Here is a 26,163-nt window from a genome sequence, read left to right on the forward strand (position 1 = left end):
ACAACAGGTTAAGTGAGAATTACACTATAGTCCAACCCAGTCCCGACCCGGCCATAAGCTATCATTTGCATACCTGATTTTTAACTCTTTCATGCAGAGAAAGAAAAAAAGGGAACACAGCATAGTTATTTGAGTGCTAGGCACTGTACATACACATGTCTATCTCATGTCACATGTCACCTCTGTATCCTTTAATGAGGTTTACTTGGACACATGGTATTGTTATGTATTTGCAGAACTAACCTAAACGAGGCAATATTCTGTTATTACGCTATGTTAATTAATTGTACATCATATACACCAATTCAGTAATGGTGATTACAATTCCCGACATGAAAAAGTTGTGGTTAGTTAGTCCAAATGGGAGATTACAAAGCAATTTGCATATTACCGCGTTTGCTATGCGATTTGCATTTACAATAGTGTATGTAGTTGCCCCCTCTCGGCCCGACCGGTTTCGCCACCCGGAGTCATCAGGGGTAATGAGAGTGGGCGGGCAAACTTGCCTATCTATTATAATCATGGTAATTATGCATAGATGTAAATGATAGCGCCTCTCTTGCCTCTTCCGCCACCACGTATAATAATAGAGCTATAATTACAGTTCCTATCCTGCAGGTGACACGTTAGTCAGCAGGACGTTAAGATTAGGAATATTTATTCACTTAGCTGTATTTATATTTATTCCGCATACCAGCGATACATTAATCTGGGTGTAGCAATCTAAGATCAAGGAGATGTATGTTTTTATTTATCTTACAAATCCAGCTTATCTGATGCGGGCATTTTATGTTAAACACTATGAGAGCACTGCCAGCGATTGTGCGCAAAGCTACTGCGCACAGCCACAGCACAGTTATTGTGCACAGCCACAGCACAGCTGCCGCGCACAGCCGCAGCACAGCTATTGTACACAGCCACAGCACAGCTACCGCACACAGCCACAGCACAGCTACCGCACACAGCCACAGCACGGCTACCGCGCACAGCCACAGCACAGCTACCATGCACAGCCACAGCACGGCTACTGCGCACAGCCACAGCACAGCTATTGTACACAGCCACAGCACAGCTATTGTACACAGCCACAGCACGGCTACAGCGCACAGTCACAGCACAGCTACCACATAGAGCCACAGCACAGCTACCACACAGAGCCACAGCACAGCTATTGTGCACAGCCACAGCACAGCTACCACACTGAGCCACAGCACAGCTATCACACAGAGCCACAGCACAGCTTCCGTGCACAGCCACAGCACAGCTATTGTACACAGCCACAGCACGGCTACAACGCACAGTCACAGCACAGCTACCACATAGAGCCACAGCACAGCTACCACACAGAGCCACAGCACAGCTTCCGTGCACAGCCACAGCACAGCTATTGTGCACAGCCACAGCACAGCTACCACACAGAGCCACAGCACAGCTTCCGTGCACAGCCACAGCACAGCTATTGTGCACAGCCACAGCACAGCTACCACACAGAGCCACAGCACAGCTTCCGTGCACAGCCACAGCACAGCTATTGTGCACAGCCACAGCACAGCTACCACACTGAGCCACAGCACAGCTATCACACAGAGCCACAGCACAGCTTCCGTACACAGCCACAGCACGGCTACAGCGCACAGTCACAGCACAGCTACCACATAGAGCCACAGCACAGCTACCACACAGAGCCACAGCACAGCTTCCGTGCACAGCCACAGCACAGCTATTGTGCACAGCCACAGCACAGCTACCACACAGAGCCACAGCACAGCTTCCGTGCACAGCCACAGCACAGCTATTGCGCACAGCCACAGCGCAGCTACCACACAGAGACACAACACAGCTACTACACACAGCCACAGCACAGCTACCGCGCACAGCCACAGCACAGCTATTGCACACAGCCACAGCACAGCCATAGCACAGCTACCACAAAGAGCCACAGCACAGCTACCGCGCACAGCCACAACACAGCTATTGTGCACAGCCACAGCACAGCCATAGCACAGCTACCTCGCACAGCCATAGCACAGCTACCACAAAGAGCCACAGCACAGCTACTGCGCACAGCCACAACACAGCTATTGTGCACAGCCATAGCACAGCTACCTCGCACAGCCACAGCACAGCTACCACAAAGAGCCACAGCACAGCTATTGAGCACAGCCACAGCACAGCTATTGAGCACAGCTACCGTGCACAACGACAGCACGGCTACCGCGCACAGCCACAGCACAGCTATTGAGCACAGCCACAGCACAGCTATTGTGCACAGCCACAGCACAGCTACCGCGCACAGCCACAGCACAGCTATTGAGCACAGCCACAGCACAGCTACCACACAGAGCCACAGCACAGCTATTGAGCACAGCCACAGCACAGCTATTGAGCACAGCTACCGTGCACAACGACAGCACAGCTACCGTGCACAGCCACAGCACAGCTATTGAGCACAGCCACAGCACAGCTACTGCACACAGCCACAGCACAGCTACCGCGCACAGCCACAGCTAAGCTACCGCGCAGAGCCACAGCACAGCTACCGCGCACAGCTATTGTGCCCAGCCACAGCACAGCTATTGTGCACAGCCACAGCACAGCTATTGTGCACAGGCACAGCACAGCTACCGCGCACAGCCACAGCACAGCTACCGCGCACAGCCACAGCACAGCTATTGTGCACAGCCACAGCCATAGCACAAGCACAGTTACTGCATAGCTACTGCGCACAGCCACAGCACAGCCATAGCACAAATACAGTTACTGTATAGCTACTGCACACAGCCACAGCATGGCCACAGCACAGCTCAGCTACCGCGCACAGCCACAGCACAGCTATTGTGCACAGCCACAGCCATAGCACAAGCACAGTTACTGCATAGCTACTGCGCACAGCCACAGCACAGCCATAGCACAAATACAGTTACTGTATAGCTACTGCACACAGCCACAGCATGGCCACAGCACAGCTCAGCTACCGCGCACAGCCACAGCACAGCTATTGTGCACAGCCACAGCCATAGCACAAATACAGTTACTGTATAGCTACTGCACACAGCCACAGCATGGCCACAGCACAGCTCAGCTACTGCGCACAGCCACAGCACAGCCTTTAAAATGCACTGTAAATTACCTTTTTCTTATGCTGCTGTCACTTATAGTAGATAGTAAATAGCTGACAGATCTGATAGATTTTAATCTAGTTCGTCTCCTCATGGGAGATTCTCAGTATTACCTTTATCCTGTACAAAAGCACTCGCTGGAAAGGATCTATACAAATATGCCGGCCAGCCTCTCTGCTTATTTGAACGCTATCTTGGCAATTGGACTGAGCAACTACTGTTCAGTAAATGGTCGGAGTAGGTGGGTTCACAAACTGAGGAGTCGGATGATCTTTGTACCGACTCCACAGCCCTGGCAGATGAACCAGTGCAACACCTGTCACATCGGTCAGATTTTCACTACCTACTGTAAGTGACAGCAACATAGGAAAAAAGTACATTATACTGCATTTTACTCTGAAAGGAATGTACATTTTATGTGTATGTATTTTACATTTTTTGCACTGGTTGTCCTTTAACCCCTAAGCAGCCAAATGAAGTAAAACTTTATTTGGCTACAGGGCCGAGTTTTTCCTGCCACAAGGGAAGTATGCCTGGGATCGGCAGAATACGCTAAGTGTGCAGCGGGGAGCTCTCATACATACCTGTCTGGGCAGCTGGATCTGCTTCTTTTTCCTCCATCACAGCGGTTATGAAATCCCGACATGTCTTCTCGGTTCTGATCACATGACATGACGTGATCGGGATCCAGGAGACTGTGTCAGCGTTACAGCACCACGCAGTGGTGGAAGAGGGGTGATGGAAGAGATAGAAGAGACTTTTCCACCATCACCCCTCTTCCACCACCGGGTAGCACTGTAACACTGACACTGTCTCCTGGATCCCTATCACATGTCATATCATGTGATCAGATGTGATCGGGACCCAGAAGACTTGCCGGAAGTTCAGAGCCGACGGTGGAGGAAGAGAAGGAACTATAACGTTACTGCCACCCGCCTGTTTGGCTGCACTAGGCAGCCCCACACAATATGCAGGCAGAGACTTCCTATGCACCAGCAGCTTTCAAACTAAACATTTTGTTAGAAGCTGCCATTTGGTTAACAGATGCTGCACAACTTGCATCCCGCTAAGCTGCAACCCCCGGAGCTGCCGGCGGAGTCACTAGAGACGTCTCGCTCTCCCGGTGACATCAGCAAAGCTCAGTGGAAAATGAACATTGCGGTTCAGCGTTTCCTCTGTACAGAGACATAATCAAGGACATCAGCTGAGTAGCCGCAGTCCCAGCGCTGCAACGCGTACACCTGACTGCCGACTCAAGGACGCCGCGCTCCTTCAGCATCCTCCATTAGTGAGGGACCGCCGTACTGACAGCCGCACCATCCCCCTCATCCATCATCATCCCCCCAGAACCTCATCCCCCCTCATCCATCATCCCCTGATCTGCAGGCAACATCCTCATCACATATCACACTAAACTAAGCAAGGCAGTCAGCTGAAGCGCATGCGAGAGCGCAGAATGGAGAAAGTGTGCATCTATGGATTATCAGCATTACTTCCTGCCTTTCCTTAGAGCTGCCTTGCTGCACAGTGCTTAAAGGGAACCCGAAGCAAGAGGTATATGGAGGCTGCTATATTTATTTCCTTTTACGCAATACCAGTTGCCTGGCAGCCCTGCTGATCCTCTGCCTCTAATAATTTTAGCCATAGACCCTGAACAAGCATGCAGCAGATCAGGTGTTTCTGACATTAATGACAGATGTGAAAGATTAGCTGCATGCTTGTTTCTGGTGTGTGATTCAGACACTACTGCAGTCACATAGATCAGCAGGGCTGCCAGGCAACTAGTGTTGTTTAAAAGGAAATAAATATGGCAGCCTCAATATCCTTCTCACTTCAGTTGTCCTTTAAAAAGCACAATAATCTTTAAAGAAAAACATTTCTTTGTTACAGCTTAAAGGGACACTTAAGCCAGGAATAAAAAATCAGTTTTATTTTCCTGGGAGTTCTACCAGCCCCCTGCAGCCGTCCTGTGCTCTCACAGTCACTCACGGAGCCTCCAGTCCCTCGCCGCCAGCTAGTTTCGTTTTCGCCGGCAGACCCGACAGGCCAGGCCATGCATATTTTTTCCGCATTCCCGTACGCAATAGCGTCCTGCGCCTATTGAGGACGGGAACATGCACAAGGATACGCGTGGCCAGGCCTGCGCAGAAAGCCCGCCGACTCCCTGTCAGCGAAAATGAAACTTTCTGGCGGCAGGGGACTGGAGGAACCGCAAGTGACTGCGAGGGCGCGGGACGGCTGCAGGGGGCTGGTAGAAGCCCCAGGCAAGTAAAACTCATTTTTTTTTATTTCTGGCTTAAAGAGAAACTCCGACCAAGAATTGAACTTTATCCCAATCAGTAGCTGATAACCCCTTTTACATGAGAAATCTATTCATTTTCACAAACAGACCATCAGTGGGCGCTGTATGACCGATCATCTGCCAACAGTAAAAATGTCACCATGTAATAAATGTCAGAATGTAAATCAGGGATTTTAAAGATTTTATAATGGGCAAACACTGACTAAATCATTTATACATCATTATTGTAAAAATGAAGCACTTTTTTATTACATTATTTTCACTGGAGTTCCTCTTTAAGGGCTGGTGCACACCAAAACCCGCTAGCAGATCCGCAAAATGCTAGCAGATTTTTAAACGCTTTTTTTAATTTTTATGAGGCGTTTTGCTAGCGTTTTGCGGATTGCTGCTGCGGTTTTCAGTATAGTAGATTTCATATATTGTTACAGTAAAGCTGTTACTGAACAGCTTCTGTAACAAAAACGCCTGCAAAACCGCTCTGAAGTGCCGTTTTTCAGAGCGGTTTGCGTTTTTCCTATACTTAACATTGAGGCAGAAACGCACCCGCAATCCAAAAAATGCCTCACCCAGGCATTTTTCGTTTCTGCAAAACGCCTCCCGCTCTGGTGTGCACCACCCCATTGAGATACATTGACCAAGCAGATCCGCAGCCGCAAGCGGATCTGAAAACGCCCAAAAAGCCGCTCGGTGTGCACCAGCCCTAAGTGTCCCTTCACTTCCTTCAATAAATTCCTTCAATAAATTTGCAGTGTGTCTACTTCTTGCATGGAAGCAGACAAAGGCTGGGTGCACACAAGGCAGAAACACTAGCGTCCAGTAAACAGCAGCGTTTTTGCCGCTAATGGAAGTGTATGGGCCGCAGGAAAAACACATATAAAAAAATGCATATGCGTTTTGTATGCGTGTTTTTGAAAATGCAGGTTTTGTTGCATAATACTCATGAACGCATCAAAAGCAAACATAATGAAAGTCAATGGGAATGCAATGGTATGCCATTTTCATGCGTTTTTATATGCTTTTTCCCCCCAAAAAATAATTGTAATTGTATTTCCGCTTCCTGTTGTCTTCCTGTTGATTTGCATAATTGTAAATATAAAAACGCATGAACCGCAAACGCATTAAAATGCACACGAGACAGTTGAAAAACGCATCTGTGTTAAAAAAAACTCAAACGCACCAAAAGCGCAGTAAAAACGCACACAACATTAACATAAAACTTGACACAAAGCGCAGCATTTCACGTTATGTTATGTGTGCACCCAGCCAAAGGGTTAATATCCTGTGTTTACATACTAGATGTGTTTGCCGAGACTGCAGAATTCCTGAGCTGACAAAGCTGACAGATCAAATTACAGTGGTGATTAGTCACAGATGAGAAGGAATTAGACAGTCTCTCTTAAAACACACAGGGTGCATTTCTCTATTTTTTCCTTCTGTCCTGTGCAAGAGTTCAGATCCACTTTAAGCTACTCCAAAATGACAGGATTGGTCAGTACTGCCAGGTTAGCGCCCGTCTAGCAGCCATTTTCTTCAGTACACTTTTAGACTCACTGACAGTTTGGAGGGGGCTGGACTGGGAAAAACAGCAGAAAGCAGGAAAAGAAACTCAATAAAAAATAATACAAGGGAAAGTGTCACAGGCAACAAGCGTGACAAGCGTGGACTTCTGAGAGGAAGGGATAATGCAGCAATGAGAAGGTGCTGAGGCCCCTGCTGTGAGCCGCTCTATAGGAGGGAACACCTGGGGAAGTAATAAAGAGGTGCTTCCTGCTATGCCTGGAATCAGCCAAGCAGTGCTGTTACCGAGTGTGACATTTTACAAGCTGTGTTTTGCCAGCACAGTAATTGTGTGTTTATGGTGCCCCGAGCCAGGGAGGAGCCCCGACTGCCTATTTACTAAACACGGCCCTGTCACCTGAAGCGCGCTCCCAGCCTTTCACCTCAATACTCAGAGATCGGAGGGTTTATAGACCGCCAGAGGACTGAGAGGAACCTGCTGCTCGTTACCAATACCACCGCAAAGCACACAGCTGCCTTCTTAAAGAGAACCAGAGATGAAGCAACCTCATGTATTTTACCTTATAAATCAGTGGGAACATGACAGTAAACACCTAATCTGCTCTTTGTTACATTGTTCTCTGTTTAATTTGCCTGTTATCACCTCTAAGATAAGAATCCCGACTAAGCAGTCGGTCTGGCTTTGCTACAGAATAATTATAGCTGAGACTGTGTTCTTTGCTGTCTTCAAGTCCAAGCCTGCCCCCTGCTGGCTTTGCTCAGGAATCATTATAGCTGAGTCATTATAGCAAAGCCAAACTCAATGCTCAGTCCGGGATTCTTATCTCAGCTAGATAACAGACACTTTTAGCAGTGAGGATGGAACAGAGAGCATGGTAAATGTTTTCTCTAATGTTCCCACTGATTTCTATGGTAAAATACACAAGGGTGCTTCGTCTCTGGTTCACTTTAAAGTGGACCTGAACTCTTGCACAGCACAAAAGGAAACCATTGAAAAATCCACCCTGTATGTATTTGGAGAGTTTAGCCTGTCTAATGCTTCATACACACTTGAGATAAAAGTCTTTGGAAAAGGCAAGATCACAGACCAATTTTACCCCCTTCCATGTAGTATGAGAGCCAGACCTACACAGTCTATTCTATGGAGCTGCACTCCCCAACAAATAAAATCTTTGCAGGATGCTGCACACAAAGATGCCTGTACACACTCAAAAGATCATTATCTGCAAAAGATCTGTTCCTGCAAAAGATCCATTCCATGCAAAATGCATTATAGTCTATGAGATCTGCAGATCATCATACACACTTGGTTTAACAGACAATCATCTGCAGATCATCTGCAGATCAGATTCAACAGGGTGGATTTTCAGATCTGCAGATGATTGCCAGATATGCAGATGAAGTCTGTTAAACCAAGTGTGTATGAGGATCTGCAGATCTCATAGACTATAATGCATTTTGCATGGAATGGATCTTTTGCAGGAACAGATCTTTTGCAGATAATGATCTTTTGAGTGTGTACGGGCATCTGTGTGTGCAGCATCTTGCAAAGATTTTATCTGATGGGGAGTTCAGCTCCATAGAATAGACTGTGTAGAGTATGGCTCTCATACTGCATGGAATGGGGTAAAATTGGTCTGTGATCTTTCATTTTCCAAAGACTGTTATCTCAAGTGTGTATGAAGCATAACTCGCCCTCATCTGTGACTAATCACAACTGTAATTTGATCTCTCAGCTGTGTCAGCTGGCTGTCTCAGCAGAGCAGTTTATTTGTAAACACAGGCTGTTAACCCTATGTCTGCTTCCATGAAAGCAGGAAGTAGACACACTGCAGATGTATTGCAGGATTTATATCAGCTGTAATAAAGAAAAGTTTTACTGTAAAGGTTGTTATGCTGTTGGTTATCTATTAGAGCGAAGACAAAGTTCTTAGTTCAGATCCGCTTTAATACATACGGCAACTGCAACTCGTCATTCACACATCCAAAAACACCCATAATGCATCACCTCACCTCAGGACAGAGGGCAGATCCAGGGAAAGGATGTATTCTTGCCTTTGTCAGGCATGAATACAGGATTCAGAGTTAAAGAATACCCGAGGTGACATGTGACATGACGAGACAGACATGGGTATGTACAGTGCCTAGCACACAAATAACTATGCTGTGTTCCTTTTTTTCTTTCTCTGCCTGAAAGAGTTAAATATCAGGTATGTAAGTGGCTGACTCGGTCCTGACTCAGGCAGGAAGTGACTACAGTGTGACCCTCACTGACAAGAAATTCCAACTATAAACCACTTGCCTAGCAGAAAATGGCTTCTGAGAGCAGGAAAGAGATACAAAGGATCAATAGTTCATAGATTTTGGCTCTGGCATACGTCAATGAATGTGTCATTGAGCAAAAACAATAAAACAGTTAAAACTTAAAAAGTAGATTTAAGCATAAAATAAAACTGTGGAATATCTTAAAAAGTCATTTTTAGGAGAAGGAAGATAGATACAGTCGTTTGTTTCGTTACTTTATTTTCGCCTCGGGTGTCCTTTAAGGCCCGTACACATGGTAGATAGATGACGCAGACAGGGATTGAGACCCGATCCTTCAGGGGACATCGCTGGGCTGAGACTGTACAGACCAGTAGTTAGCCTGCAGGCCAATGACGTGTTCTGTTGCTATGGAGGGCGGGGGAGCTGTAGGAACAGCACAGATGTGACGTCACGCAGTGGTGGGACAAGAACAAAGTTATCGCCTGCCGCTTGGCCGAGTTGATCCGCAGATCGCTGGCCAAGCGGCGGTCGGGGGATGCTGTACACAGGCCAGATTATCAGCAGAGGCGGCTGATTTCGTCCCCCTCAGCCAACTTTAATCTAGCCTGTGTACGGACCTAAGGATACATTTCCACTAGCTGCGTTTTTTTCAAAAAACGCAAAACGCATGCGTTTGCTGATTCTTAAGTGCAGCCTGTTTAAAATAAGAATCTTGGGTGGCCCTTTCCACTGCTGCATTACGATTAAAAAAAAATGCTAACGCATGTCTGTGCGATTATGATGCGTTTTGCGTTTCAATGTAAATTATAAAAATGCATGAAAAACGCATAGAAATGTGTTTGCGTTTTGTTTTGATTTTATTTAACCACAAGTAACTATTTTCAAAAATCAAGACAGCACTTGCTAGTCAGAAAACGCAAACGCATAAAAAAACGCACATCAAAATAGGTCAAAAACAGTTTTGCAGTGGAAAAGGGCCCTTAGGCCCCGTTCACATCTGAGCGTTTTTGCCGGAAATTTCGGCAAAATGATCAAGCGCTCCACCCCAATACAACTAGCTGCCAGAGGTTAATTCCAATCCACAAAGGAACTGTAGAAACTGCAATCTGTAATCCTCAGCGCTGATACGTCACCCACTCCTGCTGCTACAGCCTGCAGTCACCCAGTGCTTATTAGGTACACAGTGTCCACCACCAAGGGACTAACAACAAGCCAGGCTTAGTAGTTTTCAGCAACAGGGGGTTACAGTTTTATTCCACAATCTTCATCAATAAAAGCACATTACTTACATTGTGGGTCCATGCAAACTGGACCCGTACTGGATAAAATCGCATATAAGGTTTCTGCACTGACTAATATCAAGTGCACCTTATCAGTCAATGTATGAGATAGCCCATCTCTCCTTCCCTACCAGGTTTTGGCAGGGGATGACGGCATAGCGCCGAAACCTGGTAGGGAAGGAGAGACGGGCTATGACCCCTCTGGAGGAGCCTCTTGCAATGGCCATGCGTGTCACTTCCTCTTCCTGCTTCATTCAGTGATGCACTTCTCTAACAGAGAAGACAGGGGTGACCCGGAAGTTATAACATAGCTAAGATGGCAGTTGTGACTTTTAAATTGAAATCGAACAAAAACTATTTGGTGTAGAGCGGTGATTCAGGCATCAAATGAAACAGGAGAGCACAAGCTACAGAAAGGTATGCATCATTAAGTGCTTTGCAGCACTGGTCGGAGTCTTAAAGGCATGCCCATGAGAGGTGCTCGGAGTCCCTTCAACTTCTTTGATCTTGGAACTCACAGAGGTTGCCAGGGACAGCACACAAATCTCAGCCTTCTTTTGTTCAGTACATGAAACACCCAGATCATCTCCCCCCTTCTGGAAATATCCAGGAAGATCTCCCACAGTGCTATCTGACAACATACAACAAGGAGACTATGATTACTTCCTGCACATGTTCACGATTTTATGCAAATTTTCACATTCCCGTTTTTCCATGCGTATCAATGAAGTTCATTTACCATGTATATATAGGTCATTAACGTGACATTCCCATGCAAATTTCAGCATCAGAAATGCAAAATTTTGCATTTCCATTGACATGCATTGTATGCAAGTCCATGCCGAAATAAACTAAAAATGCAAAAAATCTGGATGCGAAAATTCGCACAACACATGTGAAATGCGATGCCGCTGACTTGTATTGGATGTGCCGCGAATGCGAATTTGCAAAAACGGAAAGCGTACACAATGTTTGTCACGTGTGAAACGGGCCTAAAGGGGATACGTCATCCGGTATGGTATAAGCTGAGTCATAGGTCATCCTCTTAACTGATAAAACAATTTACTTTATTAACATCACATTAAAACATGTATAATCTAAAGGTTAAATATAACCCAGCATAGTCACACATCACATTAGTCAGCAAGTATAATTACATTCCCCTCCAGGATATAGTTCATTTATAAACTCAAATTTATGGGAGGAAAATAAAACTGTGCATTTCCCTAAGTTCACTGAGGCAGTACAGTACACGTGCAGAATAAGGACACTCAGTCAGTAGGGTTGAGTACTCATCCTGACACGTTTCGTCAGTTACTACTACTTCTTCAGGAGAAGTGCCCAGCCCAAAGGCGTGATATGGCAGTAGTAGCGGTAATAGTACCGCGTACAGACGACTGAGTAGTGAGACTCTGCTTGGGATCGAATGCAATAGTGGTAGTACTGTGCATTCCATGTAGTGTATCACATACCCCAAGTAGGAATGCATAAAAGCAAAATGGGAAGGAGGGTTATTGGGCAGACCTGAATCACTCTACGCAAGTGTATAAATGCAATAGGCCAGGCACCACGGCCAGGGCTGGATTTACAACTCAGAGGCCTGTAGGCACAGGCGTTCTGGTGGCCTAAACTCCGCCCCTGAACACAGGCCACACCCACAAGTAAAAATATTTCTGGACTCTAAACCCTTCCTTATGTCACTAACTTTCCTTAAAGGTGTTCTATGGGGGAACTTTTTCAAACTACGGGTCGCTGAGCGGATCAGTCAAAATTAGTCTTATCAGACTGACAACAGCCTGTACTCGCGTGGAACTGTCGTCAGAACAACCGCCCAAACTGCGGGTCTGGCGACCCGTAGTTTGAAAAAGTCCGCCTTTAGACTCTTACACTCTAATCACTGTCTCATTTCATCCTTAGTGACATGAGACAAGGATTAGGGTGTATACGCCTGATGTCAGTGACATGAGGCAAGGATTAGACTGTAAACTCCTGAGGTCAGTGACCTGTCGAGGGGGCCAGCCTCTCCCACATAAGGCCTACGGTGCATTATGGAAAATCCGGCCCTGACCACGGTTAGTAGTGCAATAGTACCGCCAATTATATGAACATGTGCCCAGGGAGTGTCAGTCCTGTGTGTCCCGAACACACGGTGTTTGCCGATACACAGTATCTGAACACTGTCGCTATCCTCAAAGTCACCACCGCTACTTGGTGCCACTGCCGCTAACCGGAGTTCCTGTACACAGTAGCCATTCCCTGTCGCTCCTGCCGCTAACCACCACCGCAACCTGGAGATTCCACCTACGCTGCTGACGCAGTCACCGCCGTTACGTTTCTCGCCAATCAGCTACATAGTAGCCAATCTCCGCTACCGCCGCTGACCAAACTCCTGCGACAAAATTACCTGCTAATGATAAAATTCAACATCAGCATCTATGACGGCAGCCATTTTTTGGGCCGCATGTTGCACCTGGATTACCTCCTCAGTATCAGGGACCACAAGCATGAACATAACTTTCCATCTGCACTTTATGTGGGTGGGAAGAAGTCAGAATTTTCTTTGCTGGATAATAATTCACTGTCCGTCTGTAAAGCCAGATCTTATGTTTCCTCCTCAAACAGCCGAGTCTCCAGCTGCTGAGGAGGGTCTTACACTGAGAGCTATTCTGGGAAGGGGTCTCTGCTTCCCCGGCTCTGTCACCATTCTAATTCTGCTCTCCTTATTTATAGGAAACCTGAAGCAAGATGGACATAGAGGCGGCCATCTTTATTTATTTTTAGAAAATACCGGTTGCCATGCAACAGCCAAACAGCATATTGCAAAAGCCATCAGCATTGGCAACTTACATTTTCCAAACAACTTAAAAGACCCCTGTCACGAAAATCTTAAAATTTAAAATACATGTTAACATACACAAATAAGAAGTACGTTTCTTCCGGAGTTAAAGGATACCCAAACTGAAATGTGACATAATGAGATAGATATGTGTATGTACAGTGCCTAGCACACAAATAACTATGCTGTGTTCCTTTTTTTCTTTCTCTGTTTCTCTGCCTGAAAGAGTTAAATATAAGGTATGCGAGTGGCTGACTCAGTCCTGACTCAGACAGGAAGTGACTACAGTGTGACCCTCACTGATAAGAAAATCCAAGTATAAAACACTTTCCTAGCAGAAAATGGCGTCTGAGAGCAAGAAAGAGGTAAAAAAGGGGAATTTCTTATCCGTGAGGGTCACACTGTAGTTACTTCCTGTCTGAGTCAGGACTGAGTCAGCCACTTACATACCTGATATTTAACTCTTTCAGGCAGAGAAAGAAAAAAAGGAACACAGCATAGTTATTTGTGTGCTAGGCACTGTACATACACATATCTATCTTATTATGTCACATTTCAGTTCGGGTATCCTTTAACCAGCCTGGCGGTATGGACGAGCTCAGCTCGTCCATCACCGCCGGAGGCTGCCGCTCAGGCCCTGCTGGGCCGATTTGCATGAAATAAAGTGCAGCACACGCAGCCGGCACTTTGCCAGCCGCGTGTGCTGCCTGATCGCCGCCGCTCTGCGGCGATCCGCCGCGAGCAGCGGCGAAAGAGGGTCCCCCCAGCCGCCCGAGCCCTGCGCAGCCGGAACAAATAGTTCCGGCCAGCGCTAAGGGCTGGATCGGAGGCGGCAGACGTCAGGACGTCGGCTGACGTCGATGACGTCACTCCGCTCGTCGCTATGGCGACGATCTAAGCAAAACAAGGAAGGCCGCTCATTGCGGCCTTCCTTGTTTATTCTGGGCGCCGGAGGCGATCGGAAGAACGCCTCCGGAGCGCCATCTAGTGGGCTTTCATGCAGCCAACTTTCAGTTGGCTGCATGAAATAGTTTTTTTTTTATTAAAAAAAAACCCTCCCGCAGCCTCCCTGGCGATCTTATCAGAACGCCAGGGTGGTTAAATGAGCCATAAATGACTTTTCTCCTACGTTGCTGTCACAGTAAGTAGTAGAAATTTGACAGAACTGACAGGTTTTGGACTAGCCCATCTTCTCATAGGGGGTTCTTAGGGTTTTCTTTATTTTTAAAAGGACTTATTGAATGGCAGTTGTTCCCTCAAATTGCCAGAAAAGTGTGCAGCGAGCAGGGAGGCTGGCCAGCATCTTTGTATAAATCTTTTTCAGGGAATGTATTTATAAAGAAGAAGAGCCCAAAACCTGTCGGTAAAGTCAGATTTCTACTACCTACTGCAAGTGACGGCAACATAGGAGAAAAGTCATTTATGGCTCATTTTACTCTGGGAGGAATGTACATCTTATTTGTATGTGTTTTGAATTTTAAGATTTTCGTGACAGTTTCTCTTTAAAGGACACCTGTAACAAAAGGGGTATGAAGCCTGCCATATGTATTTTCTTTTAAACAACACTAGTTGCCTGGCAGCCCTGCTGATCTATTTGGCTGCAGTAGTGTGTGAATCACACCAGAAACAAGCATGCAGCTAATCTTGTCAGATCTGACAATAATGTCAGAGACACCTGATCTGCTGCATGCTTGTTCAGGGGCTATGCATTAAAGTATTAGAGGCAGAGGATCAGCAGGGCAGCCAGGCAACTGGTATTGCTTAAAAGGAAATAAATATGGCAGCCTCCATCTATCCCTCTCAATACAGTTGTCCTTTAAGATTCAGGCTTTAAAGCGGACCTGAACTCAGGACTTCCCCTCTGCTCTAAAAGATAGGCAACAGCATAATAACCTTTCTCTTGTTACAGCTGATATAAATATGCAGTGTGTAGATTTCCTGCTTTCATGGAAGCCGACATAGGGTTAACAAGAGTGTTTACAAATTAGCTGCTCTGCCAAGGCAGCCAGCTGGCACAGCTGAGAGATCAAATTACAGTTGTGATTAGTCACATTTGAGGGGGAATTAGGGTAGGGTAGGGCTGCTGCAGCCATAATAAAAATGGCTGGTGGAAGGCCCAACTGCCCAACTGACAGCTTAGACTGGCTCAGCACTGCGCACAGCAGCCTGACAAGAGGAAAGACAAGTAAATGAGCAGGACAGATAGCTCATCCACACGCTTGCACTTTACAAAAAAGGAGGGGAGGTCAGATTATTTAACAATGACTAGATTATTGAGTAATGGATGGGTCTGAACCCATTCCATCCTTATCTATCCCACATCTACTATTTCTTCTGGTATTTCCTGCCTACTCCCTGCATACATAAACACCAAGCAGACACAGGCGTTGGTGTTTTATGTAACATTCTACATGCAGAACAGGCTGAGGGCGGTCTTGTCAGTTGCAGAGCAGGTCGGGGGCGGTCAGGTCGGTTGAAGTGCAGGTCGGGGGCGGTCAGGTCGGTTGCAGAGCAGGTCAGGGGCGGTCAGGTCGGTTGCAGTGCAGGTCGGGGGCGGTCAGGTCGGTTGCAGAGCAGGTCAGGGGCGGTCAGGTCGGTTGCAGTTCAGGTCGGGGGCGGTCAGGTCGGTTGCAGAGCAGGTCAGGGGCGGTCAGGTCGGTTGCAGTGCAGGTCGGGGGCAGTCAGGTCGGTTGCAGAGCAGGTCAGGGGCGGTCAGGTCGGTTGCAGTGCAGGTCGGGGGCGGTCAGGTCGGTTGCAGAGCAGGTCAGGGGCGGTCAGGTCGGTTGCAGAGCAGGTCAGGGGCGGTCAGGTCGGTTGCAGAGCAGGTCGGGGGCGGTCAGGTCGGTTGCAGTGCAGGTCGGGGGCTATCAGGTCGGTTGCAGAGCAGGTCAGGGGCGGTCAGGTCGGTTGCAGAGCAGGTCAGGGGCGGTCAGGTCGGTTGCAGTGCAGGTCGGGAGTGGTCAGGTCGGTTGCAGAGCAGGTTGGGGGCGGTCAGGTCGGTTGCAGAGCAGGTCGGGGGCGGTCAGGTCGGTTGCAGTGCAGGTCGGGAGTGGTCAGGTCGGTTGCAGAGCAGGTTGGGGGCGGTCAGGTCGGTTGCAGAGCAGGTCGGGGGCGGTCAGGTCGGTTGCAGAGCAGGTCGGACAGGTCAGTTGCAGAGCAGGTTAGGGGCGGTCAGGTCGGTTGCAGTGCAGGTCGGGAGTGGTCAGGTCGGTTGCAGAGCAGGTTGGGGGCGGTCAGGTCGGTTGCAGAGCAGGTCGGGGGCGGTCAGGTCGGTTGCAGAGCAGGTCGGACAGGTCAGATGCAGAGCAGGTTAGGGGCGGTCAGGTCGGTTGTAGAGCAGGTCGGGGGCGGTCATGTTGGTTGCAGGGCTAGTCAGGGGCGGGCAGGTCGGTTGCAGAGCAGGTCAGAGGCGGAACGCGTCGGTTGCAGAGCAGGTCGCAGGCAGTCAGATCGGTTGCAGAGCAGGTCTGGGGCGGTCAGGTCGGTTGCAGAGCAGGTCTGGAGCGGTCAGGTCGATTGTGGTCAAGTCGGTTGCAGAGAGCAGGCTGAGGTCAGACAGGTTGGCTGTTCTGTCATATTTATGAGATGCAATTTAGCAGCTTTTATGATAAACTTATGAACTCACCAGCAGGCAGAAGACTTGAACTTGGTATGAGGTCCTCATCGTGACTTGTAACCCTGTCTCTTTATTGGAGATTATCTGCAACAAGAAACAACAAAAAGTAAATAAAACTAAATAGAAACGTTTCCAGCACCCTCAAGTTTACACAAACTATCGAAAATAAAAAATCCTACAGAACTAAATTGTGCAAGAAAAAAAATTATATAAAAAAGGCACATCTTCCCAAGAATGATGTTACCTCCAAAACCCCCACTGTTCCTCTTCCTGGTCACCTGCCCCTGGTCCCCTAGATCTGCAAACTTTCCTCTCCAGCTGTTAAAGTGGACCCAAATTAAAAATACAAGATTTCAGAAATAAAATCTATTTTCTAAATTATAATAATAAATAGCAGCCTTTTTTTAGCTGCATGATGACAAATATAAAATATTTGACATTTATTGGAGGAACCCCTCCCTTCCTTTCAAATTGCTGGGATTTTTTCCGGCAAACTGGTGGAGTAGATGGTGTCCGGCAATGGAGGAATTGCTAATGGCTGCCCCCAGTATAACCCTAGCTATGAAAAGAGAAGGGTGAAAAGCATGCACTGAAATGCTCATAGGTTTGAAGGAGTGTTTATTTATCTTTGTATGTGTCAGAGTGGTGCAAAAATGTTTGGTTTGGGTCCGCTTTAAGGAACCACAATTTATTTGCCTTTATGAATCATGACTGTGGCTGTCAGACTCCCGTAATGCATTGTGGGACTTGTAGTTCCTTAACAGCTGGAGAGCCAAGTTTGCAGATCACTGCCCTAGACCCTGAGGTGACGCTTGTGGCTCGAGCGTCCCCATGCAGCAATGTCCATCTATCTCCCTTCTCCTGGTAACGGTTGTGGTGACTGGATAGAAGACTTTTTAAAGCCAGCCCACAAAGCAGAAGCCTTATTAAATAGTAGAACTCTAGGATTTTTCTCACCAGGACATGGAATATGGCAGAAAAAGAGGCATTGGGGGCCAGAGAGAGCTTTCCTGCTGAGAAGAGTGTCACAAGTTTTATCCACAGGCCATTTGTTTGATGTATACCTGACCCACTGCTTTACAGTAACCTGGCATGGTATTAACAGAAGAAGTTGATGAGGGTTAAAGTAGAAAGTGCAAAAGCCAGTTTCCGGCTCAACATGAAGAAACAACTATAATTAAGCAAAGTTTTCCTATTATTTCTTATTTACAGAAAAAGTGGAGGAAGTGACAGAATTACCAGCAGCATTTTTGGAATGATTGCGCTTTAATACAAAGTTTACGAACACTGCAAAAATCACTTTTTAATAGTTTGCACAAAGCAATTTTATACAGCTTTTACTACTCAGATATGCAGGAAAAAAAGAGAGAAATCGTAATCACTGTAAAAATCGCTAGCATTACATTAAAAAGTGCTTTAAAATCACCAGAAGTTCCTCCAGAAAACGCTGCTAACATCTCTATAACAATGCTTTGCAAAACGCAGTCGCTGTTTCTAGTGGCCCTTAAAGCGGATCCGAGATGAAAAACTAACTATAACAAGTAACTTGTCCACATGTTCACTAGAAAGGTTCAGAGTAAAATAAAAAATAAATACTTAATACTTGGCCACCAAATGAGAGACAAGTCTCACTGGAGAAGACCTCAATGTTGGGAAAAGTTATGGAAAAGGAGACATCGAAGGATAACAGCATTTGTGAAGCAACAAATATGCTCCACACAAAATATCAGCGAAACAGAGGCTGAGAGACGGGCCTGGTGTGCTAAACTCCATGAGGTCTTGAAGAGTTGGACTCGATTGAGGAATGGAAGAAAGAAGAGGGCAGTACACCAGAAACAAAAGTCAACTGGAGATCATAATCTACAAGATGAAAGATCTGCTTTTCAGATGTAATGGTCTGGGAAAGAAGCTTTAGAACCCCTCACTAGTTCCCTCAGAGAGTTGGTCCCGAGGCAGAACATGCCTTCAAACATCATGAGAACTGCACTAAGCCTTCTCGTAACAAAACACTACGTGATAATATCTCTTTACCGTCTGGATCTTTCAGGAGGAAGAAGCCTGGAGAATCTGTTCGTCCCGGGAGTCTGCACCGCCTGTCCTCACCCAAAGCGTAGTAAACGGCTGGTGCCCTCAAGGGACGCAGACAATGCCTTCTATGTGCAACCTACGTCACCAGCCCGGCCTCCAAACATGACAATAGCTGGGAAAGACGTGTGGTGCAGTGAGAGCGCCAAGTCATCTAATGACAGTTTCTGGGACTGACTCCATCCAGATGAGGCAATGACTACATCAAATTAGTCACACAACCTGCAAGGCTTGGAAGTCATTACCCAAATGAGGTGACAAATCTGTCACATGGATTCTAATATATACTGTATATACAAAGGTGTGGAAATAGACACTCCAATTAGGTACCGAATAAAAGAACTAGTACCCCTCTAGTAGGGCAGGTGTCCTCTTGTAGCCACCCCAGATGTCTGGTGGACATCACAGCTCCTCAAAGCACATGACAGGGGTAACCCACCCTTATAACAGCCTGGTTTAGGAGCACTGCCAATTTTTCCCTGTTGTCTACAGGGCTGTAGAGTCAGAGTCGGAGCAATTTTGGGTACCTACAGTTGGAGTCGGTGATTTCATGAACTAAGGAGTTGGGAGTTGGATAATTTTTGCACAAAATCCATAGCCCTGGTAAGTATTAGACTAAGGAGTCTGAGCCATTTTGGGTACCTAAAGTCGGAGTTGGAGTCTGTGGTTGCTGGCTGGATGGTATAATGGTTAAGGGCTCTGCCTCTGACACAGGAGACCAGGGTTCGAATCATGGCTCTGCCTGTTCAGTAAGCCAACACCTATTCAGTAGAAGACCCTAGGCAAGTCTCCCCAACACTGCTACTGCCTATAGAGCATGTCCTTGTGGCTGCAGCTCTGGTCCCTTGAGTCCGCCAGGAGAAAAGCGCGATATAAATGTTATTTGTCTTGGTTTCATAAATTGAGGAGTCGGATGATTTTTGTACAGACTCCATAGCCCTGGTCGTATAAAAAATATGTGTCAACCCTTTTGTGGCCAACTGCCCCAGCTTCACACTATACTTGTTTGGTCTTTAGAGGTTAGGGTCCCTTCCATGAGAAAAGCCTCATTGTGGTGGAAGAGTCTAGTATGGAACACTCTGCATGCAACCTGTTTTTGGAAGCTAACATCCTCCATTATGTTCATTTTGGTGCATCTGTTTTGAATGCAAGTTGCGTATCCTGCCTATAATTAGGCTCTGCACATCTATGCTGCTAGTCATTCAGATGCAGTCTGTCTTGGGAAGCGCTGTCACCTCTCCCTGCTGTATAAAAAAATGTACGTTTACTTTATGGCTAGCTGCACCCATTTGCTATTTCAAGTTTGCATTCTATTTTTATTCTGAGTTTGGGGATTTAGTGCATAGTTTAGCATCGGTTTTGAATACAAGGCGTGTATTTAGCCTCTAGGGGGCTCTGCAGGTCTCTTTTGGCAGTCATTTCAGATGCAGCCTGGTTTAGGAGTGCCAATTCTTCCTTTGTAACATATAGGAAGACATTCCCTAAAGGTTCATACCCACAGCAAGATTTCATCTGTCAAAATGACAGACGAACAATCCTTCCAATCGACATTGTGTAACTATCTCTTAAAAGCAGTAAACGGTGGTTGCAGATGATCGATGTACGACGATGCTTGTGCATTTTGATTGTCATGACGGATCAACTCGTTCAACGACCCCTGTGTGTATGAATCTTTAAACGATCTTTCCATCCTTCCTCGTTTAGCCATCCAATCGTTGGTAATCTTCTCGCGGCCTATTGCTGTTGTCCATGTCCTCTCCCTAAACTTCTTTAGTATAAAGATCATGGAAACTTTGCTCATAGGTAGTTTCCAGCGATTCAGTCTTGCAGTGGGAACTTAACTAAAAGGTCTGTACACACATCCAATTTTGATAGGCCAACAATTGACCAATTTTATCACCTCCATGTAGTACGAGGGTTAACAAACTTTCAATACTATGAACAGATTGTGTAGGTAAGCTCATATACTACCAGAAGTGGTAGAATTGGCTAATTATCAGTCAATCAAAATTGGATGTGTGTCTGCACCCTTTAGAGGCTCTCAGCTTGCAATGGGATTGGTGGTCTAGGAAGCGTGCCTTGCACATGCCCGACCCTAGACTAGACCAAGCTCTGGCACTAAAGTCCTATAGAGGGCTAGGGCTGCACGGTTTTTCGGTGTAAAACCGAAATCGTGGTTCGTGGCAAGGTGATCTGCTGATCGTCAGTACCTTCGGTTTTTCGGTCCGCTGTCTGTAATACCTTGCTTCTGGCCCCGCTGTGCGCGGATTGGCCAGAAGCAGTGAATATGTATAAGTGTTAATGAGCGGGGGGCGGATCCACTCGAGCGAGCGGCCGGGCACTGCAGCTTTACCAATCACTGGATAGCGATGGAATGACGGCAGCCCTAGGCAGAGCCCACTCCAACACACTGGGCAATGCTGCCCGCCCACTCCAATATCCCTCATCCTGGGCCATTCTGATTGGTCACTGTGACCTGGGACTATTTTGGCCCCCTCCCTAAGGATTTGACCTGAACTCAGAACTTCCTCTCTGCTCTAAAAGATAAGCAACAGCATAATAACCTTGAAAGAAAAAAGATTTCCTTGTTACAGCTGATACAAATCACTAAATCTGCAGTGTGTCTACTTCTTGCTTTCATGGAAGCAGACACAGCGTTAAGGAGGAACTCCAGTGAAAATAATGTAATAAAAAAGTGCTTCAGTTTTACAATAATTACGTATAAATGATTTAGTCAGTGTTTGCCCATTGTAAAATCTTTTAAATCCCTGATTTACATTCTGACATTTATCACATGGTGACATTTTTACTGCTGGAAGGTGATGTAGCTGCTGCATGCTTTTTTGGCAGTTGGAAACAGCTGTAAACAGCTATTTCCCACAATGCAACAGGGTTCACAGACAGGAAACTGCCAGGAGTACCCCGGTCCTCAGAGTTTCTTGTGGGAGGGGTTTCACCACAATATCAGCCATACAGTGCCCCCTGATGGTCTGTTTGTGAAAAGGAATAGATTTATCATGTAAAGGGGGGTATCAGCTACTGATTGGGATGAAGTTCAATTTTTGGTCGTAGTTTCTCTTTAACATCCTGTGTTTACAAAATAGCTGCTCTGCCGAGGCAGCCCGCTAGCACAGTTGAGAGCTCAAATTACATTTGTGATTAGGCACAGATGATGGAAAATTAGACAGGCTAAACTCTCTAAATACACACAGGGTGCACTTCTCTCTGTTTTCCTTCTGTCCTGAGCAAGAGTTCAGGTCCACTTTAAAGACTTCCAAGCAAAGTGGAATATAGTCTAAGTCTATTAACCTTTTAGGTGACTTTTTATGAAACTGTTTGTCCTTAAAAGTTCTAGAGCTAGCCATACAAGGTTTATTTTATTTTTATCGAAATTGCCAGTAACCTGTTGCTCCAACATATCCGATCAATTGACTTTGGATCGCTTTTGTGCAGTTTGTCGATAGAAAGTCTGACTGTAGATGTCCGAAAAATTCCCATTCTTTAAGGCTGCTTTCACAGTGGGACGTTACAGGCGCATGTTAGTGCAGCCTGTAACGTAGCCCACCACACAGTAATGAAAAATCAATGGGCTGTTCACAGTGCCCACGTTGCGTTACATTGTGACGCAGCACGTCTACATAACGTACTGCATGCTGTACTTTACACGCGGCTAAGCCGACTGTTTGCACATGCTCAGTAGGGTTTTTTTTTCATTTTATGGGCGGAGAGGAGGCGGGGAGAGGCCGCTACGTAGCCAGGCACATGGCTACTTATTATTCACTGCACTTGCAGTGTTTACATCCTGGAGCGGCCGCTGATTGGCTGGCGGGACCACGTTATGCGGAGAGCTCCGCTCACGTGGTCTCCGCAGTGCCTCCGGCAGAGCAGGCGCACCAAGAGCTGCTTGTAACGCGGCTCTTGGTAGCGTCCTGCTCCAACACCACCAGGCGTTGCATTAGGGGCACGTTATGTGCCCTATAACGTCCCCTCTAACGCAACGTCCTGGTGTGTAAGTAGGACAACTGAAGAGAGAGGGATATGGAAGCTGCCATATTTCCTTTTAAAGAATACCAGTTGCCTGGCTGCCCTGCTGAGCCTCTGCCTTTAATACTTATAGCCATAGCCCCTGAACAAGCATGCAGCAGATCAGGTGTTACTGACATTACTGTCAGATCGGACAAGATTACCTGCATGCTTGTTTCTTGTGTGATTCAGACACTACTGCAGCCAAACAGATCAGCAAGATAGCCAGGCAACTGGTGTTGTTTAAAAGGAAATAAATATGGCAGCCTCCATATCCCTCTCACTACAATTGTCCCTTCAGCTGTCGTGTGACACCTGATGGCATCAATAAGAAGCAGGCAGCTCTGTTAGGAAACAAGTGACAAATGCCACCTATCAGGAATCCCTCTGGGGTGATAAGGATGCCAGATGCCTGGGCTGCATCACTTTGCTGTTCACAATTCCCCCTCCCGAGGACAGGTCACACCACGCATGGCTCATGTCTCTGATATCTTCCCTCTGCTATTTATATTACACGCCTTCTCCTGGCATCTAATTAACATTCTATTAAAAGGCTCCAAAATAAGCATTGAGAATCACTGCAGTGTATGGGGGGATGCTGGAGACTGCTGGTACTGCCGCATCCAATCTTACCAGATACAGTGGACCTGAACTCTTACACAGGACACAAGGAAAACAGCGAAATGCACCCTGTATGTGTTTAGAGAGTTTAGCCTGTCTAACTCACCCTCATCTGCGACAAATTACAACTGTAATTTGATCTCTCAGCTGTGTCAGCTGGCTGCCTCGGCAGAGCTGCTCATTTGTAAACACAGGATGTTAACAATATGTCTGCCTCCATGAAAGCAGGAAGTAGACACACTGCAGATTTATTGCAGGATTTGTATCAGTTGCAACAAAGAATGTTTTTCCTTAAAGAGAAACTCCGACCAAGAATTTAACTTTATCCCAATCAGTAGCCGACACCCCCTTTTACATGAGAAATCTATTCCTTTTCACAAACAGACCACCAGGGGGCGCTGTATGGCTGATATTGTGGTGAAACCCCGCCCACAAGAAACTCTGAGGACCGTGGTACTCCTGGCAGTTTCCTGTCTGTGAACCCTGTTGCATTGTGGGAAATAGCTGTTTACAGCTGTTTCCAACTGGCAAAAAAGCATGCAGCAGCTACATCACCTGCCAGCAGTAAAAATGTCACCATGTGATAAATGTCAGAATGTAAATCAGGGATTTAAAAGATTTTACAATGGGCAAACACTGACTAAATCATTTATACATAATGATTGTAAAAATTAAGCACTTTTTTATTACATTATTTTCACTGGAGTTCCTCTTTAAAGGTTATCATGCTGCTGTGTATCTTTTAGAGCAGAGAGGAAGTTCTGAGTTCAGGTCCGCGTTAAAGGATACCTTCGCTCTCATAAATTTTCTAAACGGGAGGAGCAGGCATGTATAGTAGGCAGTCCTCATGCTCATGGCTCCACCCCCGCTCTTCTCCGCCCCCCTCGTTATGTTGTAAAAAGCCCCCAGAGCTACTTCCGGATAGGCCAGGGTCGATGAGCAGTGTGCAGGCGTTGCCCGGCATTGGGCATCCTTGGTCGCATGTCCGTGGCTGGGGACGCTCTGCGGATCCGCACCAGGTAGTCATGATGTCACGTTTATGTCCAGCATTCACAAACTATTTTAGCAAGAAATGCAGCACCAAGTTTCCTCCAATACGATAAAATTATCGGATATGACAATTGATTGGCCTGCTAAATCGAACAATATATGGGCACCCTCACAGAATCACACAGGCCTATAAATCAGAATGGTTACACTGCTTACAGCATCACCCAATCACAGCCAGCAGAACAGCAAACTGACACCAGCCACTGCCAATCAGTGTTGTTAAAGAGGAACTCCAGTGAACATTTTACTGTTGGCAGGTGATGTAGCTGCTGCATGGTGTTTGGCAGTTGGAAACAGCTGTAACAGCTATTTCCAACAATGCAACAAGGTTCACAGACAGGAAACTGCCAAAAGTTCAAACTTTTCTTGTGGGAGGGGTTTCTTGTGAGAGGGGTTTCACCACAATATCAGTCATACAGCGCCCCCTGATGGTCTGTTTCTGAAAAGGAATAGATTTCTCATGAAAAAGGGGGTATCAGCTACTGATTAAGATAAAGTTCAATTTTTGGTCGGAGTTTCTCTTTAAGTAAGGGTATTGGCAGATAACAGCCCCACTAAGGTTTATGGGAAATGTAGTCTTGTGTCTGTGCTGTTGGTGAGGAAGGCAGCAACAAGCCCCGCCCAATATCCCAGCTGCCGATATAGTGAAGTAGGGTATCGAGTGGGTTAACATTAGGGCTGGTTCACACTTCGCGCTTTTGCAGCGCTTTGCTGATCACCGGCGATCAGCAAAGCGCTGCTGCTAATGTATCCCTTGGGATCCATTTACACTGCAGCGTTTGTGATCAAATGCAAATGTGCTGCATGCAATGCTTTGATGACGATTGCGTTGAGATTCTTTTTCTATTGAATGGGAATCACAAGCGCATATCGCAGTAAAATGCGAGATTTTTACGGTGTTCAAAATTATTTCAATCAATATATTACTTTTTGTATTATTTTTCTAACAGTTACAGTGAATGAGAGGAGGGGCTGGACTGTGTATGAGAGATTATGCGTCCGGAGTACCCCTTTATGTAATGATCTGCTTGGAAACACAAACGTAAGGAAGCAAGAATAGACTGTGGCTGTGCAGAGGGATCCGCGCACACCGTGTCCAGCCTATAGTTACTAAATAGGCCGCTAGAGGAGATGTATATACAGAAGATGCTGAGTCATCACCTGCATAAGGAGAGCCGCAGCGAGAGGATCCGGAGGACACATAGATAGGATGCTGCTGCGGATGGGGGGAGGATGCTGCGTTCTGCTGGATGCAGGCAGGAGATACCACTGTAAAGACTGGGGGGGGAACAGCATGGTGCAACTCATAGTGATGAGGACAAATTTCACATAATCATAATTTTGTATGGCAATTAACAAGTACCAGGGCTATGGAGTCGGTACAAATATCATCCGACTCCGACTCCTCAGTTTATGAAACCTCCGACTCCAGGTACCCAAAATGGCTC

At 46.6% G+C, this 26,163-nt stretch overlaps 1 protein-coding gene across 2 annotated transcripts in view; it reads right to left on the reverse strand.

The window, feature by feature from the left end:
- RELT (RELT TNF receptor) overlaps positions 1-26,163 on the reverse strand; it is a 92,206-nt gene that overhangs the window by 47,617 nt on the left and 18,426 nt on the right. The window contains exons 1-2 of one of the 2 annotated variants that reach the window (XM_068266607.1): positions 18,968-19,043; positions 16,946-17,020 (exon numbers count right to left, since the gene is read on the reverse strand). In XM_068266607.1, the coding sequence (XP_068122708.1) occupies positions 16,946-16,984 (39 nt within the window). In that variant the 5' untranslated portion in view covers positions 16,985-17,020; positions 18,968-19,043. Of the gene's footprint in view, positions 1-16,945; positions 17,021-18,967; positions 19,044-26,163 lie in introns of those variants that run through there. The other variant, XM_068266606.1, reaches the window with a different exon arrangement.

This window comes from Hyperolius riggenbachi, chromosome 2 (genome assembly GCF_040937935.1).
Source record: "Hyperolius riggenbachi isolate aHypRig1 chromosome 2, aHypRig1.pri, whole genome shotgun sequence".
In the NCBI taxonomy this organism is placed as follows: domain Eukaryota; kingdom Metazoa; phylum Chordata; class Amphibia; order Anura; family Hyperoliidae; genus Hyperolius; species Hyperolius riggenbachi.